We start from the raw sequence: 25,415 nt of genomic DNA on the forward strand, positions 1-25,415 counted from the left end.
GGACTTTAACACCGAGCACTCCAACACCCAGGGCCAGCGCTGCTTCCTCCTGCCCTACTGCAGCCCTCTGGGCCTGGGTCTGACCTCAGCCCAGCCTCCCCTTCCACAGGACCCCAGCGTGGTAGTCCAGGAGCTGCTCTCGTCCCTATCTGAAGACTCCTGTCTGGCCCAGAAAGGCCTGGTGGACCCAGTTAACCTGAAGCTTCCCAGTCCTGCCGGCTCAGCCAAGGCCAGCCCAGAGCTGGAGCACAGAATCAACATCTACAACTGGAAGAATCAGGAGGAGAACCAGTACCAGAGCCGGGGCCAGAGACAGGGCCGAGCCGCAGACACTGTGCTCCTACAGACTAAGCCTCTCATCCACCTGCAGGGCGGCACTCCTGAGTCCTCTTTGGAGGAGAAGTATAGGCTACTGGGCCCTGCTGATGGTCCACTGGGCCGTCTGCCTGATACATAGGGTTGATTCACACTACTGAGCTAAGCCAAGCCGAACTGAGCTGCATTGTGCTGGCCTGGTTATGCATCCACCATAGTTGTTTGAACCGTGCTGGAAAGGACATGTGAAAAGAATATGTGGAAAGAATATGTCAGAGCCAGTACTGGTTGGCTCGGGTCGGCACAACAGTGTGAAAAGAATATGTCAGAGCCAGTACTGGTTGGCTCGGGTCGGCACAACAGTGTGAAAAGGACAATAGTTCATCCCAGAGGACAGAGCATACAGCTCAAGACAGAACTGACTTACCTGGTTTCTCCAAATCCTCATGCTTCAAACAAAGTCAGAGCCTGGTCCAAGATCAAACCTGGCGTTACAAAGACCATCTGTTAGCAAGACAGCACAAACAGATCTGGGGCTAGGCTACCGCTCTCATGTTAGTCTTCCCTTCTCTGTGGGGCTCCGGACAGAGACAGACAGACAGATCTGGGGCTAGGCTACCGCTCTCATGTTAGTCTTCCCTTCTCTGTGGGGCTCCGGACAGAGACAGACAGACAGATCTGGGGCTAGGCTACCGCTCTCATGTTAGTCTTCCCTTCTCTGTGGGGCTCCGGACAGAGACAGACAGACAGATCTGGGGCTAGGCTACCGCTCTCATGTTAGTCTTCCCTTCTCTGTGGGGCTCCGGACAGAGACAGACAGACAGATCTGGGGCTAGGCTACCGCTCTCATGTTAGTCTTCCCTTCTCTGTGGGGCTCCGGACAGAGACAGACAGACAGATCTGGGGCTAGGCTACCGCTCTCATGTTAGTCTTCCCTTCTCTGTGGGGCTCCGGACAGAGACAGACAGACAGATCTGGGGCTAGGCTACCGCTCTCATGTTAGTCTTCCCTTCTCTGTGGGGCTCCGGACAGAGACAGACAGACAGACACAACCCTCCTCGACCTCAATCTTGGGGTGACTAATAATTGACATTTGCACAACAATGACCCAATGAGGACAGAGGGGACATGTGTGGGTCTAGAAATAACCATCATCAGGAAATCCCACTTTAAATGGGGCCCCAAATGTGAAACAAAACAGTTTGAAATAAAACCAGCAATGGGCCATATTCAAGCCTTTACAGAACAAGCCTATTCAAGTGTTCCTATGTTAACTACAAGACAGATTTGACATGGGATTTCTCTAAGTTGGGTGGGAGTGGGAGTGGGAGTGGGAGTGGGAGTGGGAGTGGGTGGTGTTTTTGCTTTCTATTTGTATTAGCTACTGTAAGTGTGCAGTTCTCTCTGCTCTAACAACCAAGCCACAGGGTGCTTTCTCTGGACAAACTGTCTGTGCCAAATAAACAGACACTTTCTTACTATACTTTTGTCTTTCTATAACAGAGATAAAGAGGTTTGTATTGAAGTAGAGGAACATCAACCATATCAAGCCTGGTATTTTCTAGCCAGATACAAGAACAGGCAATTGAAGAAATGATGGAGGAATTAAAAGTATGAGGATAGGTGGTGAATGGCCCTAAAGGATCCCAAGAGGTACAGTATAGGAAAAGTATGTGAATCTGATTATGAGCTGTGATGGAGGATTGATGTTTTAGATTGGAGTGCTGGTAGCCTGAACAAGCCAATCCTGTGCACTTTAATCTTTACAGATGTTTTGTAAACTTAATATGTGGGGAACTCATTGCCAAAATGCAGGTGGTGCCATTCAAATAATAAATAAACCTTTGTAACATTAACAATTCTGTCGTCCCATTTTATTGCTTTCAGTTGTACATGAGCCATGCCATTTTAAATTATAATATTTTGTACATTGGTAGCAGAGATTTTCATATTCAGTCTAATATTCATTAGTTGCATTTACCAAGGGATATGATGTATATATGGATGCCCTTTACAAAGCAATACATGAAATGACACAGTAGAATACATACCAAACCAAAAAGTACTACGATGTATTCGAGATAGAATCCTCTACATCAATATGAATGAGTTTGTTTTACATGTGGGCTCTTTATCAGATATGACTGAGCCTTCCCATTGGCTCCAGACTCTACAACATCACCCTACAACACTTCTGCATTAGCAACTGTCAACTTATTTGCATATCGCTCTGAAAGGAAATAAATTATTCATATCTATTACCATTGGAGAGACCTGTCACAACAAAAATGTAATTGGTTAACGAGGTTTGTCATTATAAATGTCTGGTAATGAGGATTAAACCCCCTAATTAACTTTCGATCAAATAATTAATTTAGGACATAAACTACCCATTTTGTTTCTTGTCAAGTGTTTACAAGTAAATTATATGTTTAATTGTTAATTAATAACAATCAAGGCTTCAATCAAGCAGGCCTAAGTGTTTCAGAAGTATTCCTTAAGACATGGGGACAGTAAAGTGGGGGTTGGGTCTAATGTTATTTGAGGACCTGGATCAAGGCTTCAATCAAGCAGGCCTAAGTGTTTCAGAAGTATTCATTAAGACATGGGGACAGTAAAGTGGGGGTTGGGTCTAATGTTATTTGAGGACCTGGATCAAGGCTTCAATCAAGCAGGCCTAAGTGTTTCAGAAGTATTCATTAAGACATGGGGACAGTAAAGTGGGGGTTGGGTCTAATGTTATTTGAGGACCTGGATCATGTGAAGGAAAGTCATTATGGGTTTCAATAAGACCTGATGTAGCGTTTTATTTCCAGCTGAACGATCACACCACTCTCCTTTGGCGACAATGCTTTTCCTCTACTTAGGGTTAGCGGAAGAAACGTTTGGTGTGTATGTCTTAACAAATGTGTTTGCATTCTTAATTAGATATCCTTTGATATAGTGTAATTGAGCACTTCAGTGTTCATTCAGAAACTATACAACATTTTGAAACACACTGATTTTCTTTGTCCTTCTTAAATGTCCCATTATCCACCGTGATTATATAACACTATTATCCACCGTGATTATATAACACTATTATCCACCGTGATATATAACACTATTATCCACCGTGATTATATAACACTATTATCCACCGTGATTATATAACACTATTATCCACCGTGATTATATAACACTATTATCCACCGTGATATATAACACTATTATCCACCGTGATATATAACACTATTATCCACCGTGATTATATAACACTATTATCCACCATGATATATAACTCCATTATCCACCGTGATATATAACACTATTATCCACCGTGATATATAACACTATTATCCACCGTGATATATAACACTATTATCCACCGTGATTATATAACACTATTATCCACCGTGATTATATAACACTATTATCCACCGTGATTATATAACACTATTATCCACCGTGATATATAACACTATTATCCACCGTGATTATATAACACTATTATCCACCGTGATTATATAACACTATTATCCACCGTGATTATATAACACTATTATCCACCGTGATATATAACACTATTATCCACCGTGATATATAACACTATTATCCACCGTGATTATATAACACTATTATCCACCGTGATTATATAACACTATTATCCACCGTGATATATAACACTATTATCCACCGTGATATATAACACTATTATCCACCGTGATTATATAACACTATTATCCACCGTGATTATATAACACTATTATCCACCGTGATTATATAACACTATTATCCACCGTGATATATAACACTATTATCCTGATACTGTAGCTTTCCATTATCCACCGTGATTATATAACACTATTATCCACCGTGATATATAACACTATTATCCACCGTGATATATAACACAATTATCCTGATACTGTAGCTTTCCATTATCCACCGTGATTATATAACACTATTATCCACCGTGATATATAACACTATTATCCACAGTGATATATAACACTATTATCCGGATACTGTAGCTTTCCATTATCCACCGTGATTATATAACACTATTATCCACCGTGATATATAACACTATTATCCACCGTGATATATAACTCCATTATCCACCATGATATATAACTCCATTATCCACCGTGATATATAACACTATTATCCGGATACTGTAGCTTTCCATTATCCACCGTGATTATATAACACTATTATCCACCGTGATTATATAACACTATTATCCACCGTGATATATAACACTATTATCCTGATACTGTAGCTTTCCATTATCCACCGTGATTATATAACACTATTATCCACCGTGATATATAACACTATTATCCACCGTGATATATAACTCCATTATCCACCGTGATATATAACTCCATTATCCACCGTGATATATAACACTATTATCCGGATACTGTAGCTTTCCATTATCCACCGTGATTATATAACACTATTATCCACCGTGATATATAACACTATTATCCACCGTGATATATAACTCCATTATCCACCGTGATATATAACTCCATTATCCACCGTGATATATAACACTATTATCCGGATACTGTAGCTTTCCATTATCCACCGTGATTATATAACACTATTATCCACCGTGATATATAACACTATTATCCACCGTGATTATATAACTCCATTATCCACCGTGATATATAACACTATTATCCACCGTGATATATAACACTATTATCCACCGTGATATATAACACTATTATCCACCGTGATATATAACACTATTATCCACCGTGATATATAACACTATTATCCACCGTGATATATAACTCCATTATCCACCGTGATATATAACACTATTATCCGGATACTGTAGCTTTCCATTATCCACCGTGATTATATAACACTATTATCCACCGTGATTATATAACACTATTATCCACCGTGATATATAACACTATTATCCACCGTGATATATAACACTATTATCCACCGTGATATATAACACTATTATCCGGATACTGTAGCTTTCCATTATCCACTGTGATTATATAACACTATTATCCACCCTGATATATAACACTATTATCCACCGTGATATATAACACCATTATCCACTGTGATTATATAACACTATTATCCACCGTGATATATAACACTATTATCCACAGTGATATATAACACTATTATCCACCCTGATATATAACACTATTATCCACCGTGATATATAACACTATTATCCTGATACTGTAGCTTTCCATTATCCACCGTGATTATATAACACTATTATCCACCCTGATATATAACACTATTATCCACCGTGATATATAACACTATTATCCTGATACTGTAGCTTTCCATTATCCACCGTGATTATATAACACTATTATCCACCCTGATATATAACACTATTATCCACCGTGATATATAACACTATTATCCTGATACTGTAGCTTTCCATTATCCACCGTGATATAACAGTGTATTATTCTGATACTGTAGCTTTCCACAAAGGAAAGCCCAAACATCCACTTGATCAGATTTCAAATCCTCAACAAAAACCAATTGAAAGGAACAAGTTGTGAGACATTGTAGCATATCTACTAGCTTTATTATTCATGAAAAATATATCACAATAAACAATGTATTAGATCTAGACATTTTAAGCACCCATTTCAAAATGCACAAGAAGCATGAAATGCAGTTTAAGGCAGGATTTTCTTTTGGGTAGTTAAAACTGGCAGCTTATAATTGGTTAATGTTTCATCTTCATATTTTGGAGTATTATAGGATCTTGGTTGGATCATGATGGCGATCACTTCTTCAATGCTGCAGTCATCTCAGGAACAGCCTGCAAATACAAACAGTTCTCATACCCCTGACAGTTTAATTGGCAACAACGACAAAAGACACATCCATTGTCTTTGACTGTTATCTGAAATCAGAGTGTATGTAAACACAGGTAAGATGAGAACTATTGTCACAGTTCTGGACCTGCCTGTTATTATTATCTCTACTTACCCATCACTTCAGCAGAATATTACTAACTTAAACACCTAGTCACCAACACCGGCCGATCACACGCAACGACACTGGTTAATAAATGATGAGCCAAACAAATGGAAAAAGCTACTAGGCTTTCACTTCTCACAAAGGGTCCCTCTTGAAGAGTCTGGCAAAGCTTGGGCACTGGATCTGGATCTGCCACCTCCGTCTTTATGCCTAAACTAGAGGGTAGAAGTGCTTCCTGGAACCCTGTGGCGTTGAGCCCTGCCAAAGTTACCTGAACATGTCAATTAGGAGTGAATAGGAACACAGAATCAATATGAAAGCCAACACCAGGCAGTCCCCTTAGTTTAACTATCAGGTAGTTCCTGTTAAGGTTGAGGAGTGGAAGTTACTCTCTGAGCAGGAGGTCCTCTCATGAACTATCCACTGATACATTCACGAGTTCAATAATTCAGTACATCTACTTTTTCATTAGGTGGAGTAATATACAGTTCTAAATGCTTCCTATTCTATCAATCACAATAACTGATTTACCAGGTTTGGATCCAGGCACTCAACAGAGAAATGTTTACAGTCGGAGAGAGTAAGAACTTAACTGCATATTCATTTAAACAGGATTTCACTCAGTGTTATTTTAGGCTAATCCCAGAAACCTAGTTAACAGATTGTAACTGAATAAGGCACAACTCAGTAAGGCACAAGGTCTCTAGAAGTTTTGCTTTCTGAGATTAAACAACTAAATAATATGCAAATGTATGAGAGGGAAAACCAGACATTAACATTGCCTTTAAAACAGGTCAAATAGATGGCTACACCACCAAGCTAATGAATCCCCATTGTTTAACACTGAACGGCAAATGGAAGGTGCCCTTTAATGATTTATAATGATAAACCTAACTATTCAATTCATTTTATCAATCAAACTCATTTATAGAGCCCCTTCTACCTAAGCAGTTGTCACAAAAGGCTTTTACAACTACATTATTACACAGGAATACTTTTAATGAGCAACTAACTGACAGCCTGGGCCTCTGATCAGACAGGAAATGGCTTGCGGGAGGTCTCTAGTGAACCAGGAAGTGCCTCAATGTCACAATCAGAGAAGAAGAAGAGTGAATTAACAGTGACCATTAGACATTTCCCTTAATAATTGAAATGTTTGAATAAAGGCTCAGAGGGAGTCAGTTTAAATGCATTAACATTAGTCGATCAGTCGTTGATGTGTCTTATTACAGCGTCATTAACTGAGGAGAATATTTTTCAAATATGTTTTGCTATGGTATACTTAAGCAACAAGCCACGAGGGGGTGTGGTATAGGCCAATATACCACGGCTAAGATATGTTCTTATGCACGACGCAATGCGGAGTGCCTGGATATAGCCCTTAGCGGTGGCATATTGGCCATATACAACAAACCCCTGAGGTGACTTATTGCTATTATAAAACTGGTTACCAACGTATTTAGAGTACTAAAAATACATGTTTTTTTTCATACCCGTGGTATACTGTCTGATATACCATGGCTGTCAGCTAATCAGCATTCAGGGCTTGAACCACCCAGTTTATAATAATTTATAGCTAATTAAGGACCTAATTCAACCAAAACCAATGTTATGTTTGCTTTTATCAGGAAACCACTTTTGGTAGAATAAGGTCCATATTATTAATATAACAAATACACATCATATTAATAAACCTATTTTAAATCCTCCTGAGGGTACTAGAAGAATGACTCTTAAAGGAGAGATGGACAGGGTGTGACAGGGATCTGTAATGATGGCATGAGGGTGTGATGGATATTTCCCTCAAGACTCCTCACCACAATTTACCCATCAGGACTAAGCAGATCTCAAGTACATGAACATTGACACTTTAAATGCTGTCATGAATTAGAAATACTGGGCACCATACAGGTTAATTCCAGTGTATCAGTGTTGACTTGGATAACACTCATAGCACTTCCCTAAACCTATACAGGGTGTGGTGTATAATACTTCATTTAGCCAATGCTGAAGATCTAGGTCCACCTCCTTAAGATTAACTAAATATCTACCTCCATATAGGGATTCATTGACAGTCTTACCTTGAAGAGATCCTCCGCCAAACCGTAGTCAGCTACCTGGAAAATAGGTGCCTCTGGATCTTTGTTGACGGCAACGATTATCTAGAAATGAAACACAAAAACACGTGTTACAGTTCGTCTCAGTACATGTACTAACCTGTCCTCTGAATGAAAATGCAAAGCGGTATGCATACTGTACATGTACTAACCTGTCCTCTGAATGAAAATGCAAAGCGGTATGCATACTGTACATGTACTAACCTGTCCTCTGAATGAAAATGCAAAGCGGTATGCATACTGTACATGTACTAACCTGTCCTCTGTATGAAAATGCAAAGCGGTATGCATACTGTACATGTACTAACCTGTCCTCTGTATGAAAATGCAAAGCGGTATGCATACTGTACATGTACTAACCTGTCCTCTGTATGAAAATGCAAAGCGGTATGCATACTGTACATGTACTAACCTGTCCTCTGAATGAAAATGCAAAGCGGTATGCATACTGTACATGTACTAACCTGTCCTCTGAATGAAAATGCAAAGCGGTATGCATACTGTACATGTACTAACCTGTCCTCTGAATGAAAATGCAAAGCGGTATGCATACTGTACATGTACTAACCTGTCCTCTGTATGAAAATGCAAAGCGGTATGCATACTGTACATGTACTAACCTGTCCTCTGTATGAAAATGCAAAGCGGTATGCATACTGTACATGTACTAACCTGTCCTCTGTATGAAAATGCAAAGTGGTATGCATACTATACATGTACTAACCTGTCCTCTGTATGAAAATGCAAAGCGGTATGCATACTGTACATGTACTAACCTGTCCTCTGGATGAAAATGCAAAGCGGTATGCATACTGTACATGTACTAACCTGTCCTCTGAATGAAAATGCAGAGCGGTATGCATACTGTACATGTACTAACCTGTCCTCTGAATGAAAATGCAGAGCGGTATGCATACTGTACATGTACTAACCTGTCCTCTGTATGAAAATGCAAAGTGGTATGCATACTGTACATGTACTAACCTGTCCTCTGTATGAAAATGCAAAGCGGTATGCATACTGTACATGTACTAACCTGTCCTCTGAATGAAAATGCAAAGCGGTATGCATACTGTACATGTACTAACCTGTCCTCTGTATGAAAATGCAAAGTGGTATGCATACTATACATGTACTAACCTGTCCTCTGTATGAAAATGCAAAGCGGTATGCATACTGTACATGTACTAACCTGTCCTCTGGATGAAAATGCAAAGCGGTATGCATACTGTACATGTACTAACCTGTCCTCTGAATGAAAATGCAGAGCGGTATGCATACTGTACATGTACTAACCTGTCCTCTGAATGAAAATGCAGAGCGGTATGCATACTGTACATGTACTAACCTGTCCTCTGTATGAAAATGCAAAGTGGTATGCATACTGTACATGTACTAACCTGTCCTCTGTATGAAAATGCAAAGCGGTATGCATACTGTACATGTACTAACCTGTCCTCTGAATGAAAATGCAGAGCGGTATGCATACTGTACATGTACTAACCTGTCCTCTGTATGAAAATGCAAAGCGGTATGCATACTGTACATGTACTAACCTGTCCTCTGAATGAAAATGCAAAGCGGTATGCATACTGTACATGTACTAACCTGTCCTCTGTATGAAAATGCAAAGTGGTATGCATACTATACATGTACTAACCTGTCCTCTGTATGAAAATGCAAAGCGGTATGCATACTGTACATGTACTAACCTGTCCTCTGAATGAAAATGCAGAGCGGTATGCATACTGTACATGTACTAACCTGTCCTCTGTATGAAAATGCAGAGCGGTATGCATACTGTACATGTACTAACCTGTCCTCTGAATGAAAATGCAAAGCGGTATGCATACTGTACATGGATTGCCTCAGAATTTTAATGGAGGCTAAACCAAACACTTAAATCATAAATGAAAGATACATTGCTATGTAAACTGATGATCCACATCCTAAAGCAGTGAGTCAGCATCCGGCATTAGGACAATATCAGTCACTATGATTAGAATCAAAATTAAGTAAAAATTTAAAAAAACAAAGTTGTATTAAAAATAAAGTTGTATTATTTGAAAATAAAGTTGTATTACCATCCCTTACTACTCTCTCACGTGTTATATACACACACTATGCTTTCATGACATATTGCATAGCTTGTTAAAGCAGCAAACATACAAACCCAAATTAGCTGCACTTAAGTGATGTCACATATGAATGTGTTTTTTTTAAGTGGATGAAAGTGATTTTGAAAACAGCTCTGTGACATCAAGCGGCAGGATATACGTAGAAGCAGAGTAAATTTCATACAAAACAAATAGATATGGGACTATGGCTGCATAATAGTACATAATACTGTGGTCTGACACATTCAGAACACATCCCACACACTCTACTCTCATCTTAAGAAGCAATAGAGAAAATACAAATAAATTATACATCATTCTTTAAAAAGCTTCTTCAGGTTCCCTTTTAAAACACACTTCTTAAGTGCACGGGATCCCGGAGCAGATAGCTCGCCTTGGTGGAAGAAATCCACTCAGGAGACTGTTGTCATGGCTACGAAAGAGTTTCTCCATTTTACATTTACATAAAACAGTTCTCTTCCAGGGACAGATGTATTCTGCCCTCCACTTGTTGTAAAAGTGGGTCAACTACAGTGAAAAAAGAGGAATACAAATAAGAAAAAGTACTCTGACCAAGTTCATTCAAATCCTCCTCATATATAGACATTCTGAAAGAGTGAATTACTGTAATACTATTAATTAGGTAAATTGGTGCAGTTGTATGACACCCATTTTGGCTTTTTCAAATCAGCCTATACAGTAACAGTGTTAACTGGACTGATTATTTGAATGGGTGATCTTTATACTTTCAGATAACTTGAAGATATCAAATTATTGTTTTTTTATCTTCAAAATGAGTCAGTCAGTTTCAAAGAGTTGTAAATGTTTTTTATTAATTAATATATGTTTTTACATGAATACAATTTATTTTAAATCAATATGACATTTAATCAGTATCCCCATTGTTTTACTGTATGTATATCTTTACTTGTTAATCCATCACTAGTGCAAATTCCATAAAAGGCGGTAGAATAAGCTTAGCTACATGAAATTATGATAAACATGAGGGTGAGACGTATTTATCACTCTCCTGGTGACAAGGCGCTACATCACAAAGAGCTCAGAAGAATTTAATAAAATAATCGACACCACAGTTAATTTAGCAATCAGACGCACAAGCCCCATAACTATATGTAGTTATGCATGACTTGCGACAGCAAGAATCAGCAAAAAACAATGTTTTAAAAAGCACAACTTCTTTAGGGAAACATTGTTACATTTTCAAAAACATCTTGCTGTATAAAACACATCCTGTATTTTGTTTGGAGCACTAGAAAAACTCTGAATATCTTGCATCCTCAAATAAAAATTTTGAAAATCAGTAGAACAAATCTATTTTACATTTGTTTAAATGTGAAGAATTATCCACAAGTAATAACACAGCCATACCACAGTAATACCACTATCTTATTTAGACTGCTTAGTTTGATGTGTGTGATGTGGTGCGCCTTGCTGTTCTTCATCCCAGCCAGGTGCTGAATAGCTCCAGAGATGCCCACTGCGATGTAGAGTTCCTGGAAATAAAACACAACATAAAATGGCCAGTCAGTATATAATAATGTAATATCAAAAATGTAATTCATATGACAAAAAATGTATATTTTTGCAATAATACTACACAGACATGATACATAAATAAATAAAATAAATCAGCTTTCAAGTTTTAATAAACAGAGTGTTTATTGTAGGGAGAACAAAAAAATCTATTCTGAAAAAAAAATCAGTCTCAACCAAATGAATGAAAAGGTTTGGACACAATATGATAGGTAAAGACTATTGATTTAACCATTACCTTTCAACAACTTAAAATGAGAAGATGATGCGTGTTTGCACACAGAATTACACAGCATGGCAATCAGAGAATCCCTATGACCACAGCCTTATGAGATAGGCTCTTCTAACCAGTAGTCTGGTGAACCAAGTTGCTGTGACCATAAGTGACCAACACCAGGACCACAAACTGAGCCCCAATCCCCCGCAACCCTTTCCACCATACTCTGACCCGATAGGCAGTCAATTCCTGAACATACATCTCAATGGTTTTGACCAGTGTGGTCCTTTAGGGTGTCTGACAGCCAGAGTGTGGGGGCCTGGGCCCCCGGCTGCAACATTACCATCCATTCTCCAGGGAGCAGCACATAAATTGCTTTCAGCTAAATGCACTCACATATGAATATTTCAGTAGGATTTAATGTTTCAGCTGCAGCCCCAGAGGAACAGAGCATCAATTTGTGAACACAGTTCTCCCGGAGTTAAAAGCCAGGCTGGATAATACAGTATGAAAGGCACTGTCAATCCAGAGGCCTTTTTCCCCCCAGACTGGGAGAGAGAAAATAAAAAATAGAAAAGCTTCTCCCCGTTAGCCTCCAAGTAGGTCCCCAGCTGGGTATAAACAGCTTTTTGAAAGTTTTCCACTACAAACTGCTAGACTTGGGGGGGTCATTTAGCCCTGAATGTTTTTAAAGTATATGTAGGGAGAGGAGGAGAATGGCCAGACGATTTGCCAAGCTTGGGCAGTTTTTCCCTCTTATTCTGCCTGTCTGTCTGCTTGACTGTCTGGTGTTTGGTCTCTCCACAGCTGCTGTCAGCCGTGGCAGCAGGGCAGGGACTTGGTGCACTCGCTGGCCTGTTAATAAAATCCCCCAAAGTGATGCTGAAACTCAGTGGTTCACACAGCACAGCTCCCCTCAGGTGTGAGAACACAAGCTCCTGTACACACAGCCAGATTGTGACACAACTGAGTTAATCAACCAGGTGATCACGGGATGCTGCTGTGTGCAAACAGACAACAAAGGACAACAGGTTGGCTAACGATACTAAATACTATTAGACTGGCTCGGTGGCATCTCAGGACTGAGTCCTATAACTGGTTTGACAGAAGAATCTATGATATTCAATGCCTTGAAAAGCATATGAAAAAAGGTTAAAAGTGGTCTTTATTTTGTTATATTTCTACTGTTGGCCTATGTGTGACAAAGCTTGTGAAGATAATGAGAAAATTATAAAAGTTATCACTTGAAATTATTACTTAAGTCCTCTAAAATCATAAGTAAAAGACTATATCAACCTGCATCATTCAGAAACCACCAATGCCTATACAGTGCTCTCACTTAACAATAGCCTTATATTATAAATCTTTAATTATTTGTTCCTGATGACAAAACCTGAAACAATTGTATGTCATTATTTTAATCAATTGTTATCGTATCCCATTTCAAGTAAAATACTTAGTCTTTGTAAGTAATTAACAAGAATACAATAATTGAAAACGTTATTAATTTTGCCAGCGTTGTTTTGACCGGTACATTGAGTCAAGCGGAGGTGTTGCTCTCCTCATTTAAGTGACACGGTGTCTCGTAAAAGCCACTAATAAGTTTTATCCTGATGAGTGCAGTTCATAATAAAATACACGACAACGCATGTGTAAACTAAAACAGGCCACTGACAGTTACACTAATAAGGTCATAATGGCCCAGGTTCCTGAAGCCAACAATGCAGAAATGCCCGCAGGCAGCAATCAAAAATGTATCCTAATTATCATGTGAATACTGCATCACCTCTGAAGAATGATAAATTATAAATCCACAACATGGTTCCCCTCTCAGACTGGCATGAGGAAAGATGTGATTTATTTTGGGGGGGTCGGAGCGTTTCTGAAGGCTTGTCATGGAATTATGGAGATAGACATACCATCCACTGCTTACTGTGTAGGGAATATAACTTTAAATATATACAGTACCAGTCAAAAGTGCAGACACACCTACTTAATTAAGGGTTTTGCTTAATTTGGACTATTTTCTACATTGTAGAATAATACTGAAGACATCAAAACTATGAAATAACACATATGAAATCATGTAGTAAACAAAAAATGTTAATTAAATACATCAATATATCATCATCATATATTTTAGATTCTTCAAAGTTGCCACCCTTTGCCTTGATGACAGCTTTGCACATGCTTGGCATTCTCTCAACCAGCTTCACCTGGAATGCTTTTCCAACAGTCTTGAAGGAGGTCCCACAAATGCTGAGAACTTGCTGGCTGCCTTTCCATCACTCTGCGGTCCAACTCATCCCAAACCATCTCAGTTGGGCTGAGGTTAGGTGACTGTGGAGGATAGGTAATCTGATGCAGCACTCCATCACTCTCCTTCTTGGTTAAATGTCCCTTACACAGCCTGGAGGTGTATTGGGTCATTGTCCTGTTGAAAAACAAATGACAGTGGGACTAAGTGCAAACCAGATGGGATGGCATATCACTGCAGAATACTGTGGTAGCCATGCTGGTTAAGTGTGCCTTGAATTCTAAATAAAATCACTGACAGTGTCACCAGCAAAGCACCCCCACACCACCTCCTCCATGCATCACGGTGAGAACCACACATGCAGAGATCATCCGTTCATCTCTTCTGCGTCTCACAAAGACACGGCAGTTGGAACCAAAAATCTTAAATTTGGACTCATCAGACCAAAGGACATATTTCCACCGGTCTAATGTCCATTGCTCTGGTTTTTTGGCCCAAGCAAGTCTCTTATTATTATTGGTGTCCTCTAGTAATGGTTTCTTTGCAGCAATTCCACCATGAAGGCCTGATTCACACAGTCTCCTCTGAACAGTTGATGTTGAGATGTGTCTGTTTCTTGAACTATGTGAAGTATTTATTTGGGCTGCAATCTGAGGTGCAGTTAACTCTAATGAACTTATCCTTATCCAGAGGTAACTCTGGGTCTTCCTTCCCTGTGGTGGTCCTCATGAGAGACAGTTTCATCATAGCGCTTGATGGTTTTTGTGACTGCACTGACTGACTTTCATGTCTTAAAAGTAAAGCTTATCTGAGCTGTTCTTGCCATAATATGGACTTGGTATTTTACCAAATAGGGATATCTTCTGTATACCACCCCTACCTTGTCACAACAGATTGGCTCAAACGCATTAAGAAGGAAAGAAATTCCACAAATTAACTTTTAACAAGGCAAACCTGTTAATTGAAATGCATTCCAGGTGTCTACCTCATGAAGCTGGTTGAGAGAAAGCCAGTGTGCAAAGCTGCCATCAAGACAAAGGGCAGCTACTTTGAAGAATGTCAAATATAAAATAGATTTTGATTTGTTTAACACTTTTTTGGTCATTACATATGTGTGATTTCATAGTTTTGTTGTCTTCACTATTATTCTACCATGTAGAAAATAGCAAAAATAAAGAAAATTAGTAGGTTAGTCCAAACTTTTGACTGGTACTGTCTATATAATATTACTGTAAATAGTATATTATTACATTTGGTTACATCAATTATATTTCAATTGACCTGATTTGTTTTGAATATTAATTGCAATACACAAGCAATGAATGGTTACTGGTTTAGGATGTTGCATATCATAGCCTTCTGTGATTGTTTCCTGTTTACATTGTGTATAACAATATTAGCAGAGTTGTCCATTTTGAGGGGCAGGGTGGACTCACAGCACTTAAGTCTCCTTCCTAATAGGTCTGGTAAATCATTTAGGATCTTAAATCAGCCATTAACTACATTACAGCCGCTTCAGACGGCCCTAATGTGGGTCTGATGACAGCTGGGATATCCCTGTCGCGAGCCAAATGACCCATTTATCCTTTTTAAGCTTATTACATTTTAAATAATTAAATAATGTCACAATACAGAGTATTGTCACACATTCTGTGATTTTGTTTGTATTGTTTCGGATAACAAGTGTGTGCTTGCCTGTATTAATTCCCTTTAACCTGATGTAGCAGGCATAAGAGAAGCGCCTGAGCGAAGTTCCCACATTCGGTTTTCAGCGGAAAAGGAAGCTAGGTTGAAAATAGCTGTATTCCTGAAAACCGGAATATGCAACTCGACTAAGGATAATTCCCTTTACTGTGAGGGGTCTGTCTGTCTTGTGGCTTGTTGGCTTTGCCAAAACTTACACAGCCTCCGCAGAGTCTTGGCACACACACACACACCCCAATCCACACACGTGCTAACTAACACACTGTACACACAATTGAATGTAGGAGACAGATAGGCCATCTTTGGAACATCAAGATCGAGAAAATACAGTGCATTCGGAAAGTATTCAGACCCCTTGACTTTTTCCACATATTGTTATGTTAGACTTATTCTAAAATGGAATAAATAAATAAAATGTCCTCAATCTACACACAATACCACATAATGACAAAGCAAAAACAGGTTTTTAGAAATGTTTGCACATTTCTAAAAAAATAAATATCTTACTTAAGTATTCAGACCCTTTGCTATGAGACTCGAAATTGAACTCAGGTGCATCATGTTTCCATTGATCATCCGTGAGATGTTTCTACAACTTGATTGGAGTCCACCTGTGGCACATTCAATTGATTGGACAATGTTTGGAAAGGCACACACCTATCTATATAAGGTCCCACAGTTGAAAGTGCATGTCAGAGAAAAAACCAAGCCATGAGGTTTAAGGAATTGTCCGTAGCGCTCCAAGACAGGATTGTGTCAAGGCACAGATCTGGGAAAGGATACCAAAACATTTCTGCATCATTGAAGGTCCCCAAGAACACAATGCTTCCATCATTCTTAAATTGAAGAAGTTTGTAACCACCAAGACTCGGCCAAACTGAGCAATCGGGAGAGAAGAGGAGGTGAAGGGAGGTGAACAAGAACCTGATGGTCACTCTCATAGAGCTGCACAGTTGCTCTGTGGAGATGGGAGAACTTTCCAGAAGGACAACCATATCTGCAGCACTCCATGAATCAGGCCTTTATGGTAGAGTGACTGAATCCACTCCTCAGTAAAACGCACATGACAGCCTGCTTGGAGTTTTCCAAAAGACACCTAAAGACTCTAAGACCATGAAAAAGAAGATTCTCTGATGTGATGAAGCCAAGATTGAACTATTTGGCCTGAATTCCAAGCGTCACGTCTGGAGGAAATCTGGCTGACCATCCCTACGGTGAAGCATGGTGGTGGCAGCATCATGCTGTGGGGATATTTTTCAGCAGCAGGGACTGGGAGACTAGTCAGGATCGAGGGAAACATGACAGGAGCAAAGTACAAAAGAGATCCTTGATGAAAACCTGCTCCATAGAAGAATGGGAGAAACTCCCCTAATACAGATGTGCCAGGCTTGTAGCGTCATACCCAAGAAGACTCGACGCTGCAATCGCTGCCAAAGGTGACTCAACAAAGTACTGAGTAAATGTGATATTTCAACAAAAAAAAAGTTTTTATATACACTACCATTCAAAAGTTTGGGGTCACTTAGAAATTCTGTATTTTGAAAGAAAAGCAATTTTTTTGTCCATTAAAATGACATCCAATTGATCAGAAATACAGTGTAGAAATTGTTAATGTTGTAAATTAATATTGTAGCTGGAAACGGCAGATTTTTAATGGAATAGGCGTATAGAGGCCCATTATCAGCAACCATCACGCCATCGCAGCTTCATGAAATAGTACCCACTAAACACCAGTCTCAACGTCAACAGTGAAGAAGTGACTCCGGGATGCTGGCCTTCTAGGCAGAGTTGCAAAGAAAAAGCCATATATCAGACTGGCCAATAAAAATAAAAGATTAAGATGGGCAAAAGAACACAGACACTGGACAGAGGAACTCTGCCTAGAAGGCCAGCATCCAGGAGTCGCCTCTTCACTGTTGAAGTTGAGACTGGTGTTTTGCGGGTACTATTTAATGAAGCTGCCAGTTGATGACTTGTGAGGCGTTTGTTTCTCAAACTAGAGACTCTCATGTACGTGTCCTCTTGCTCAGTTGTGCACCGGGACCTCACACTCCTCTTTCTATTCTGGTTAGAGCCGGTTTGGGCTGTTCTGTGAAGGGAGTAGTACACAACGTTGTACCAGATCTTCAGTTTCTTGGCAATTTCTCGCATGGAATAGCCTTCATTTCTCAGATCAAGAATAGACTGCAGAGTTTTTGAAGAAATGTTCTTTGTTTCTTGGCATTTTGAGCCTGTAACCGAACCCACAAATGCTGATGCTCCAGATACTCAACTAGTCTTAAGAAGGCCAGTTTGATTGCTTCTTTAATAAGAACAACAGTTTTCAGCTGTGCTAACATAATTGCAAAAGGGTTTTCTAATGATCAATTAGCCTTTTAAAATGATAAACTTGGATTAGCTAACACAATGTGCCATAAGCGCGAACCACTGCTTTTAATCAGGGCAAGGTGACCGGAAACATGACCGAATACAAACAGTGTAGCTATTCCCTCCGCAAGGCAATCAAACAAGCTAAGCGTCAGTATAGAGACAAAGTAGAGTCGCAATTCAATGGCTCAGACACAAGAGGTATGTGGCAGGGTCTACAGTCAATCACTGATTACAAAAAGAAAACCAGCCCCGTCGCGGACCACGATGTCTTGCTCCCAGACAGACTAAACAACTTCTTTGCTCGCTTTGAGGACAATACAGTGCCACTGACATGGCCCGCTACCAAAACCTGCGGCTTCTCCTTCACTGCAGCCGACGTGAGTAGAACATTTAAACGTGTTATCCCTCGCAGGGCTGTAGGCCCAGACGGCATCCCCAGCCGCGTCCTCAGAGCATGCGCAGACCAGCTGGCTGGTGTGTTTACGGACATATTCAATCAATTCATATCCCAGTCTGCTGTTCCCACATGCTTCAAGAGGGCCACCATTGTTCCTGTTCCCAAGAAAGCTAAGGTAACTGAGTAGCACTCACTTCCGTCATCATGAAGTGCTTTGAGAGACTAGTCAAGGACCATATCATCTCCACCCTACCCGACACCCTATACCCACTCCAATTTCCTTACCGTCCCAATAGGTCCACAGACGACGCAATCGCAACCACACTGCACACTGCCCTAACCCATCTGGACAAGAGGAATACCGATGTGAGAATGCTGTTCATCGACTACAGCTCAGCATTTAACACCATAGTACCCTCCAAACTCGTCATCAAGCTCAAAACCCTGGGTCTCGACCCCGCCCTGTGCAACTGGGTACTGGACTTCCTGATGGGCCGCCCCCAGTTGGTGAGGGTAGGTAACAACATCTCAACCCCGCTGATCCTCAACACTGGGGCCCCACAAGAGTGCGTTCTGAGCCCTCTCCTGTACTCCCTGTTCACCCACGACTGCGTGGCCATGCACGCCTCCAACTCGAGCATCAAGTTTGCAGACAACACTACAGTGGTAGGCTTGATTATCAACAACGATGAGACGGCCTACAGGGAGGAGTGTGGTGTCAGGAAAATAACCTTACATTCAACGTCAACAAAACTAAGGAGATGATCATGGACTTCAGGAAACAGCAGAGGGAGCACCCCCCTATCCACATCGATGGAACAGTAGTGGAGAGGGTAGTAAGTTTTAAGTTCCTCGGCGTACACATCACGGACAAACTGAATTGGTCCACCCACACAGACAGTGCCCTCCAGGACACCTACACCACCCGATTTCACAGGAAGGCCATAAAGATCATCAAGGACAACAACCACCCGAGCCACTGCCTGTTCACCCCGCTATCATCCAGAAGTCGAGGTCAGTACAGGTGCATCAAAGCAGGGCCTGAGAGACTGAAAAACAGCTTCTATCTCAAGGCCATCAGACTGTTAAACAGCCACCACTAACATTGAGTGGCTGCTGCCAACATACTGACTCAACTCCAGCCACTTTAATAATGTAAAAATGTATTAAAAATGTAGCACTAGCCACATTAAACAATGCCACTTCATATAATGTTTACATACCCTACATTACGCATCTCATATGTATATACTGTACTCTATACCATCTACTGCATCTTGCCATCTTGATGTAATACATGTATCACTAGCCACTCTGTACAACAATTCCACTTTTATATATGTTTACATACCCTACATTAGTCTTCTCATATGTATATACTGTACCCGATACCATCTACTGCATCTTGCCTATGCCGTTCTGTACCATCACTCATTCATATATCTTTATGTACATATTCTTCATTCCTTTACACGTGTGTGCATAAGGTAGTTGTTGTGAAATTGTTAGGTTAGATTACTCGTTGGTTATTACTGCATTGTCAGAACTAGAAGCACAAGCATTTCGCTACACTCGCATTAACATCTGCTAACCATGTGTATGTGACAAATAAAATTTGATTTGGAGTGATGGTTGCTGACAATGGGCCTCTGCACACCTATGTAGATATTCCATTAAAAAATATGCTGTTTCCAGCTACAATAGTCATTTACAACATTAACAATGTCTACACTGTATTTTTGATCAATTTGATGTTGCACACAGACAACTGACCACATGAAGACCACACTCACACACTTTCCACTGACCCTCACACATGCACCCACTCACTCTCAAAGATTCTCTCTCTCCTTCTCTCTGATGTACACACACATGGTTATTTATACCTGCAGCACCCATTTTGTCAGCGAGGTCGTACAGCAGTTTGAGGTTCTCACCGCTCTTCAGCCCTCGTCCTAATGGGACAAAGAAATCAAGTGCTTGGTCACAATGACCTAACAGAATGAGAGGCCAGGGAATGTGAATGACACATTGGCTGAAGCAGTCAGACAGTGTAAAGCTAAGCCCTTACCTCCGGACACTACCACTTTGGCACTAGTGAGCTCTGGTCGATCGCTCTTGGTCAGGCTCTGCTTAAGTCATTCTGACATCCTCGCAGGAGAGGGTGAGGCAACTGCAACAGAACGGACAGACATAACAAAAAATCTATCTCAAAACGCAGCCAATTTAAATGTGCAATATATTCTTTACACTTGCATCTGAATATGCTGCTCGGGAGCCATAATCAGGTATTGAAAACATCACTGTTATGATGAGAGACAGAGAAAGGTTACTGAGTGGCGCTGCTGTCAACAGTGTAATGGAAGAGTACTGTACCCTGTTCGGTAGCAGCACTGCCTCCCTCCACAGCAGCAGGTTCAAAGGAAGTTCCCCTCACTGTGAACACCTTGACTTTCTCATTGCACTTCACTGTGGCCAGGGCATTACCTGTAGTACAGACACCACGTAAAGTAACATCACATACAATGTGTTTGCTTTGTTAAATTAAGATATATTCTCAGAGCAAAAACCCTCAATATAAGAAAAAGGTTTTAAAAAATTTGGGGATCTAATAAAGCTTTTGGGTTTTACATGCGATGCAATTCAGGCAATTCTATAAAATACAATAACAAATGTTCACAGTAATAATTAAAAACATGAAAGAAGAGACTTGCATTGTAATTATTTGCATTGTAAGAATTTGCATTGTATGAAGCTAGGGCGGTTCCTGTATTACTAATTGGACTGTCTGACAACACCAAAACATCCAAGTGTAAGACCTTTGTCTGGCAAAAATGCAGCAGCAAAATGGTTAAAAACCCCCACTGAATTTCCAACCAGGAAGAGTCAGGCTCTTGCCAAAGTTTAAGTGGATAATTTTAAATCAGACCCATCTATATTTTATGATTATAATGTGCCCAATCAAAATATGATCTGAGCTTATTCTTCTTCAGGGAGGCTTTTAGGCTTTCAGACTGACAGCTGGGATGACTAGGGTGGATCTCTGTAGTCATTAAGAGGTCAGAAACAACAACAACATGAACTATTATAGCCTCATCACTTTACTAATGAATATAGAACAATCATCTCCATTTAACCCCTGACCCCAGCCCATTAGCAGAGCACTACACCAATACTGAAATCTATCCAATCATTTATTCTGCTGTTTACGTATGCATTATAGGTAGAGCTAAGAACAGGCCTGCAGCGATAAGAAACTATGTTGTAATGCATAATAATTAGTGTGCTTACAAAATATTTGGGGTCATTTTATACCTCAATGGAATAGTTGTTAATTATAAAATATATTACAACAGGAATCTCACCAGCGTAAATGGTTCTAACGACGGTGTCTTGAGATTTGACCTCGGTGATGTCAGAGAGAGTTACAACATCCAGCTTGGCTGACACTCTGGGAAGGAGATTCTGTTGAGCATAATACAGTATTGAGATTATATTCTTTAATTCAACAATATCACCCTGTGGATCTCTCAGGACACAGAGAGGTGATGGGGAGGTTGATTGTTTTAAAATGGGAATGTTTCTCAACATTTTAAGGACTTGGCAAAGTTTGGTACAATAGTACAATAAAGACCAAATTGAAACTATTACAAATAGTGTGTCCCTACAGAAACAGTTTATAGTAGATGATGTCAATAATGCTATAGTACCATGACGGATACAAACTGCCCTCTGTGAGTTGGATAAAACTAGCTTGGGCTACGGAGACTCAAATACAAAACTGTGTGAAGTTTAGCCCAATGATGGACAATGGAATTCAAAGTCATCTTTGACAAATGATTGCTGATGATGTTTTTAGTAAAATAAATTCAATCAAAGACCAGACAGTATTAGGATGCATCATCTAAAACACATTCATCTACTCAGGGAAATCCAGACCAGACAGTATTAGGATGCATCATCTAAAACACATTCATCTACTCAGGGAAATCCAGACCAGACAGTATTAGGATGCATCATCTAAAACACATTCATCTACTCAGGGAAATCCAGACCAGACGACCCAGCCTCAGTCAATATGAGTTGGATTACAATACATAAGATATTGTTTAATGCATCCTAATTCAACAGAAATACCATTAGATCAGCAAGTTGACAGTTCTATTGCAGAATGACAGATTACTGGGGTAGTAATTGAGGGGTAGTACTACACTTACTGGGTAAAATTGGAAGGAAAAAAAAAACTTTCAGAAGCATTAAAGCATAATGTTTAAAAATGATGATAAATATGATAAAAGATGATAGATTTCATGCATGTCTGGATACATAATAAAATAAACTTCCCATGATAAGGAAGGATTTGATCATTATATAGCTATTAATAATATGGGGGAAATGCAGACATGTGAACACTGTTGTGTTATAGTCAGTAACTCACCTTCCCAAAAGCAGAAGCTCCTGCACAGATGTGTGTGAAGTTGAACTGTTTCTGGGTAGCAAGAATCAAAGGAGTCAATTCCTCTGTATGGAGAAAAGAGGACCAGGGTTAAAGTACATATTTAGACCAAAAGGAAGTATCATGCCATTCCATCATTCCAACAGTAAGGGCGCTGTACTGCTGCGCCAGCTGTGCCATCAGAGACTCTGGGTTCGCGCCCAGGCTCTGTCGTAACTGGCCGCAACCGGGAGGTCTGTGGGGCGCACCAGCAACTCCTGTGGCGGGCCGGGAGCAGTGCGCGCTAACCAAGGTTGCCAGGTACACGGTGTTTCCTCCAACACATTGGTGCGGCTGGCTTCCGGGTTGGATGCCCGCTGTGTTAAGAAGCAGTGCGGCTTCGTTAGGTTGTGTATCGGAGGACGCATGAAATAGGAGGACGCATGAAATAAAGAGTTAACCATACCAGCCAGCTGTATATCATGAAAGAGCTACATTGTACTGCACAAGGGTGACATATGTACAAAATACCACATTAAAACATAACTTCCATTGATGTGTGACTGAACAGCTGTTAGGGCAGGAGCAGCCAACCATCCTCCAGCAGAGCTGGGTGTGTGCAGGTTTTTGCTCCAGCCTTCCTGAAACACACCTGATTCTACTCACCAGAATCATGATTAGCTGAAATTAGGTGCATTAGTGTAGGGTTGGAGCAAAATTTGGCCTGGTCTCTCTTGCAAAAGAAATAATCTCAATGAGACCAACCTGGTAAAATAAAGGTTCAATTAAAAAAGTTGCATGCACACCGGTAGCTCTCCAGATAAGAGGGGTTGCCACCTCTGTGGGGCATTGCAGTGACAGTCCTACCTTGGCACAGTTCGTTCCAGCCAGCAGGCAGGTGACCTCTCCTCCCACCTTGCTGGCAGCAGTAATGAACACAGTGTGATGGCTTTGTTGTTGTGCTCTGCTATTACCAGAGTAAATCTGAAACACTACCAATCTCCATTATGAAACTGCTTTATAAAGAAGATGATTGTCAATAATTACTATTTCGGTCTTGAATGATAAACTAGACAGCGGGCTTAGGGCACATTATCAGACTGGCTCTAGCAAGTTAAGTGTAAACAGTAGTGTGTACAATGGTCAATATAAAACACACTGTGCACGACAGGGAATAAAGGCAATATGAAATACGTTTGTCGAACAACAAAAGGAAGGCTATAGCCATGTCAGGTCAACTGTGTGTTTTGTCCTCCAAGATAACAAAATCACTTGCTAGTTTAGTTTAACCCGAGTCAGGTGACACACTGTACTGTAGTTAGTTATGTTGCCAAAATGTGGATCAGTTTCATGCTCCATCTACTCAGACACGATAACCGTTAATAGCTACAATGTATGTAGCTAACAGTGCAGTTGCAAATTAGAGTGAAAGTATGTTGTCGACATGTAAAAGTTTATGTCTATGGATGGAATGGAATGCTTACATCATGTATTTTATAGCCTACAGTAATCAGCTCAAATCTTGCTAGCTATTTGTCTTGATCTATACAAAGTGACAGTTGAGAGGCATCAGTTAATTCTCCACTCTTGTATCTCGCGAGAACAATGTAGTCTGATCTCTCCACGTCTCTTTCACTTTAAACAGTGAACTCAGGAAATAGCCCTATCTAATAATTTCATTATGAATTCAAAGGCCCTTTTAAAGTGCAAAAGACCAGGGATTTGAGAATGCATGTACTGTAGGCTATAAAATACATGATGTAAGCATTCCATTCCATCCGTAGACATAAACTTTTATATTTAATTGGAAAAATACAGGCTGATGTAAAATATGGCAATCAAAACGTCATAAATAAACCTGTGAATTATCTGGAATTATATAATGAGAGCACTATACTCCAAAATTCCGAGACAATGAAAGGAACCTACCTACATTGTATTAATTTGATTTATGAA

At 40.1% G+C, this 25,415-nt stretch overlaps 1 protein-coding gene and 1 pseudogene across 1 annotated transcript in view; one reads left to right on the top strand and one right to left on the bottom strand.

The window, feature by feature from the left end:
• LOC139412239 (transmembrane protein 266-like) overlaps window positions 1-1,613 on the top strand; it is an 89,460-nt gene extending 87,847 nt beyond the window's left edge. The window contains exon 12 of the mRNA XM_071159071.1: window positions 1-1,613. This exon is cut by the window's left edge and continues 328 nt beyond it. Coding sequence (XP_071015172.1) covers window positions 1-457 — 457 coding nt within the window. The 3' untranslated portion in view covers window positions 458-1,613.
• Window positions 1,614-6,094: 4,481 nt separating this feature from the next.
• Window positions 6,095-24,948, bottom strand: LOC139412444 (electron transfer flavoprotein subunit alpha, mitochondrial-like; annotated as a pseudogene).
• Between the last annotated feature and the right edge of the window lie 467 nt (window positions 24,949-25,415).

Source organism: Oncorhynchus clarkii, chromosome 6, assembly GCF_045791955.1.
Source record: "Oncorhynchus clarkii lewisi isolate Uvic-CL-2024 chromosome 6, UVic_Ocla_1.0, whole genome shotgun sequence".
In the NCBI taxonomy this organism is placed as follows: domain Eukaryota; kingdom Metazoa; phylum Chordata; class Actinopteri; order Salmoniformes; family Salmonidae; genus Oncorhynchus; species Oncorhynchus clarkii.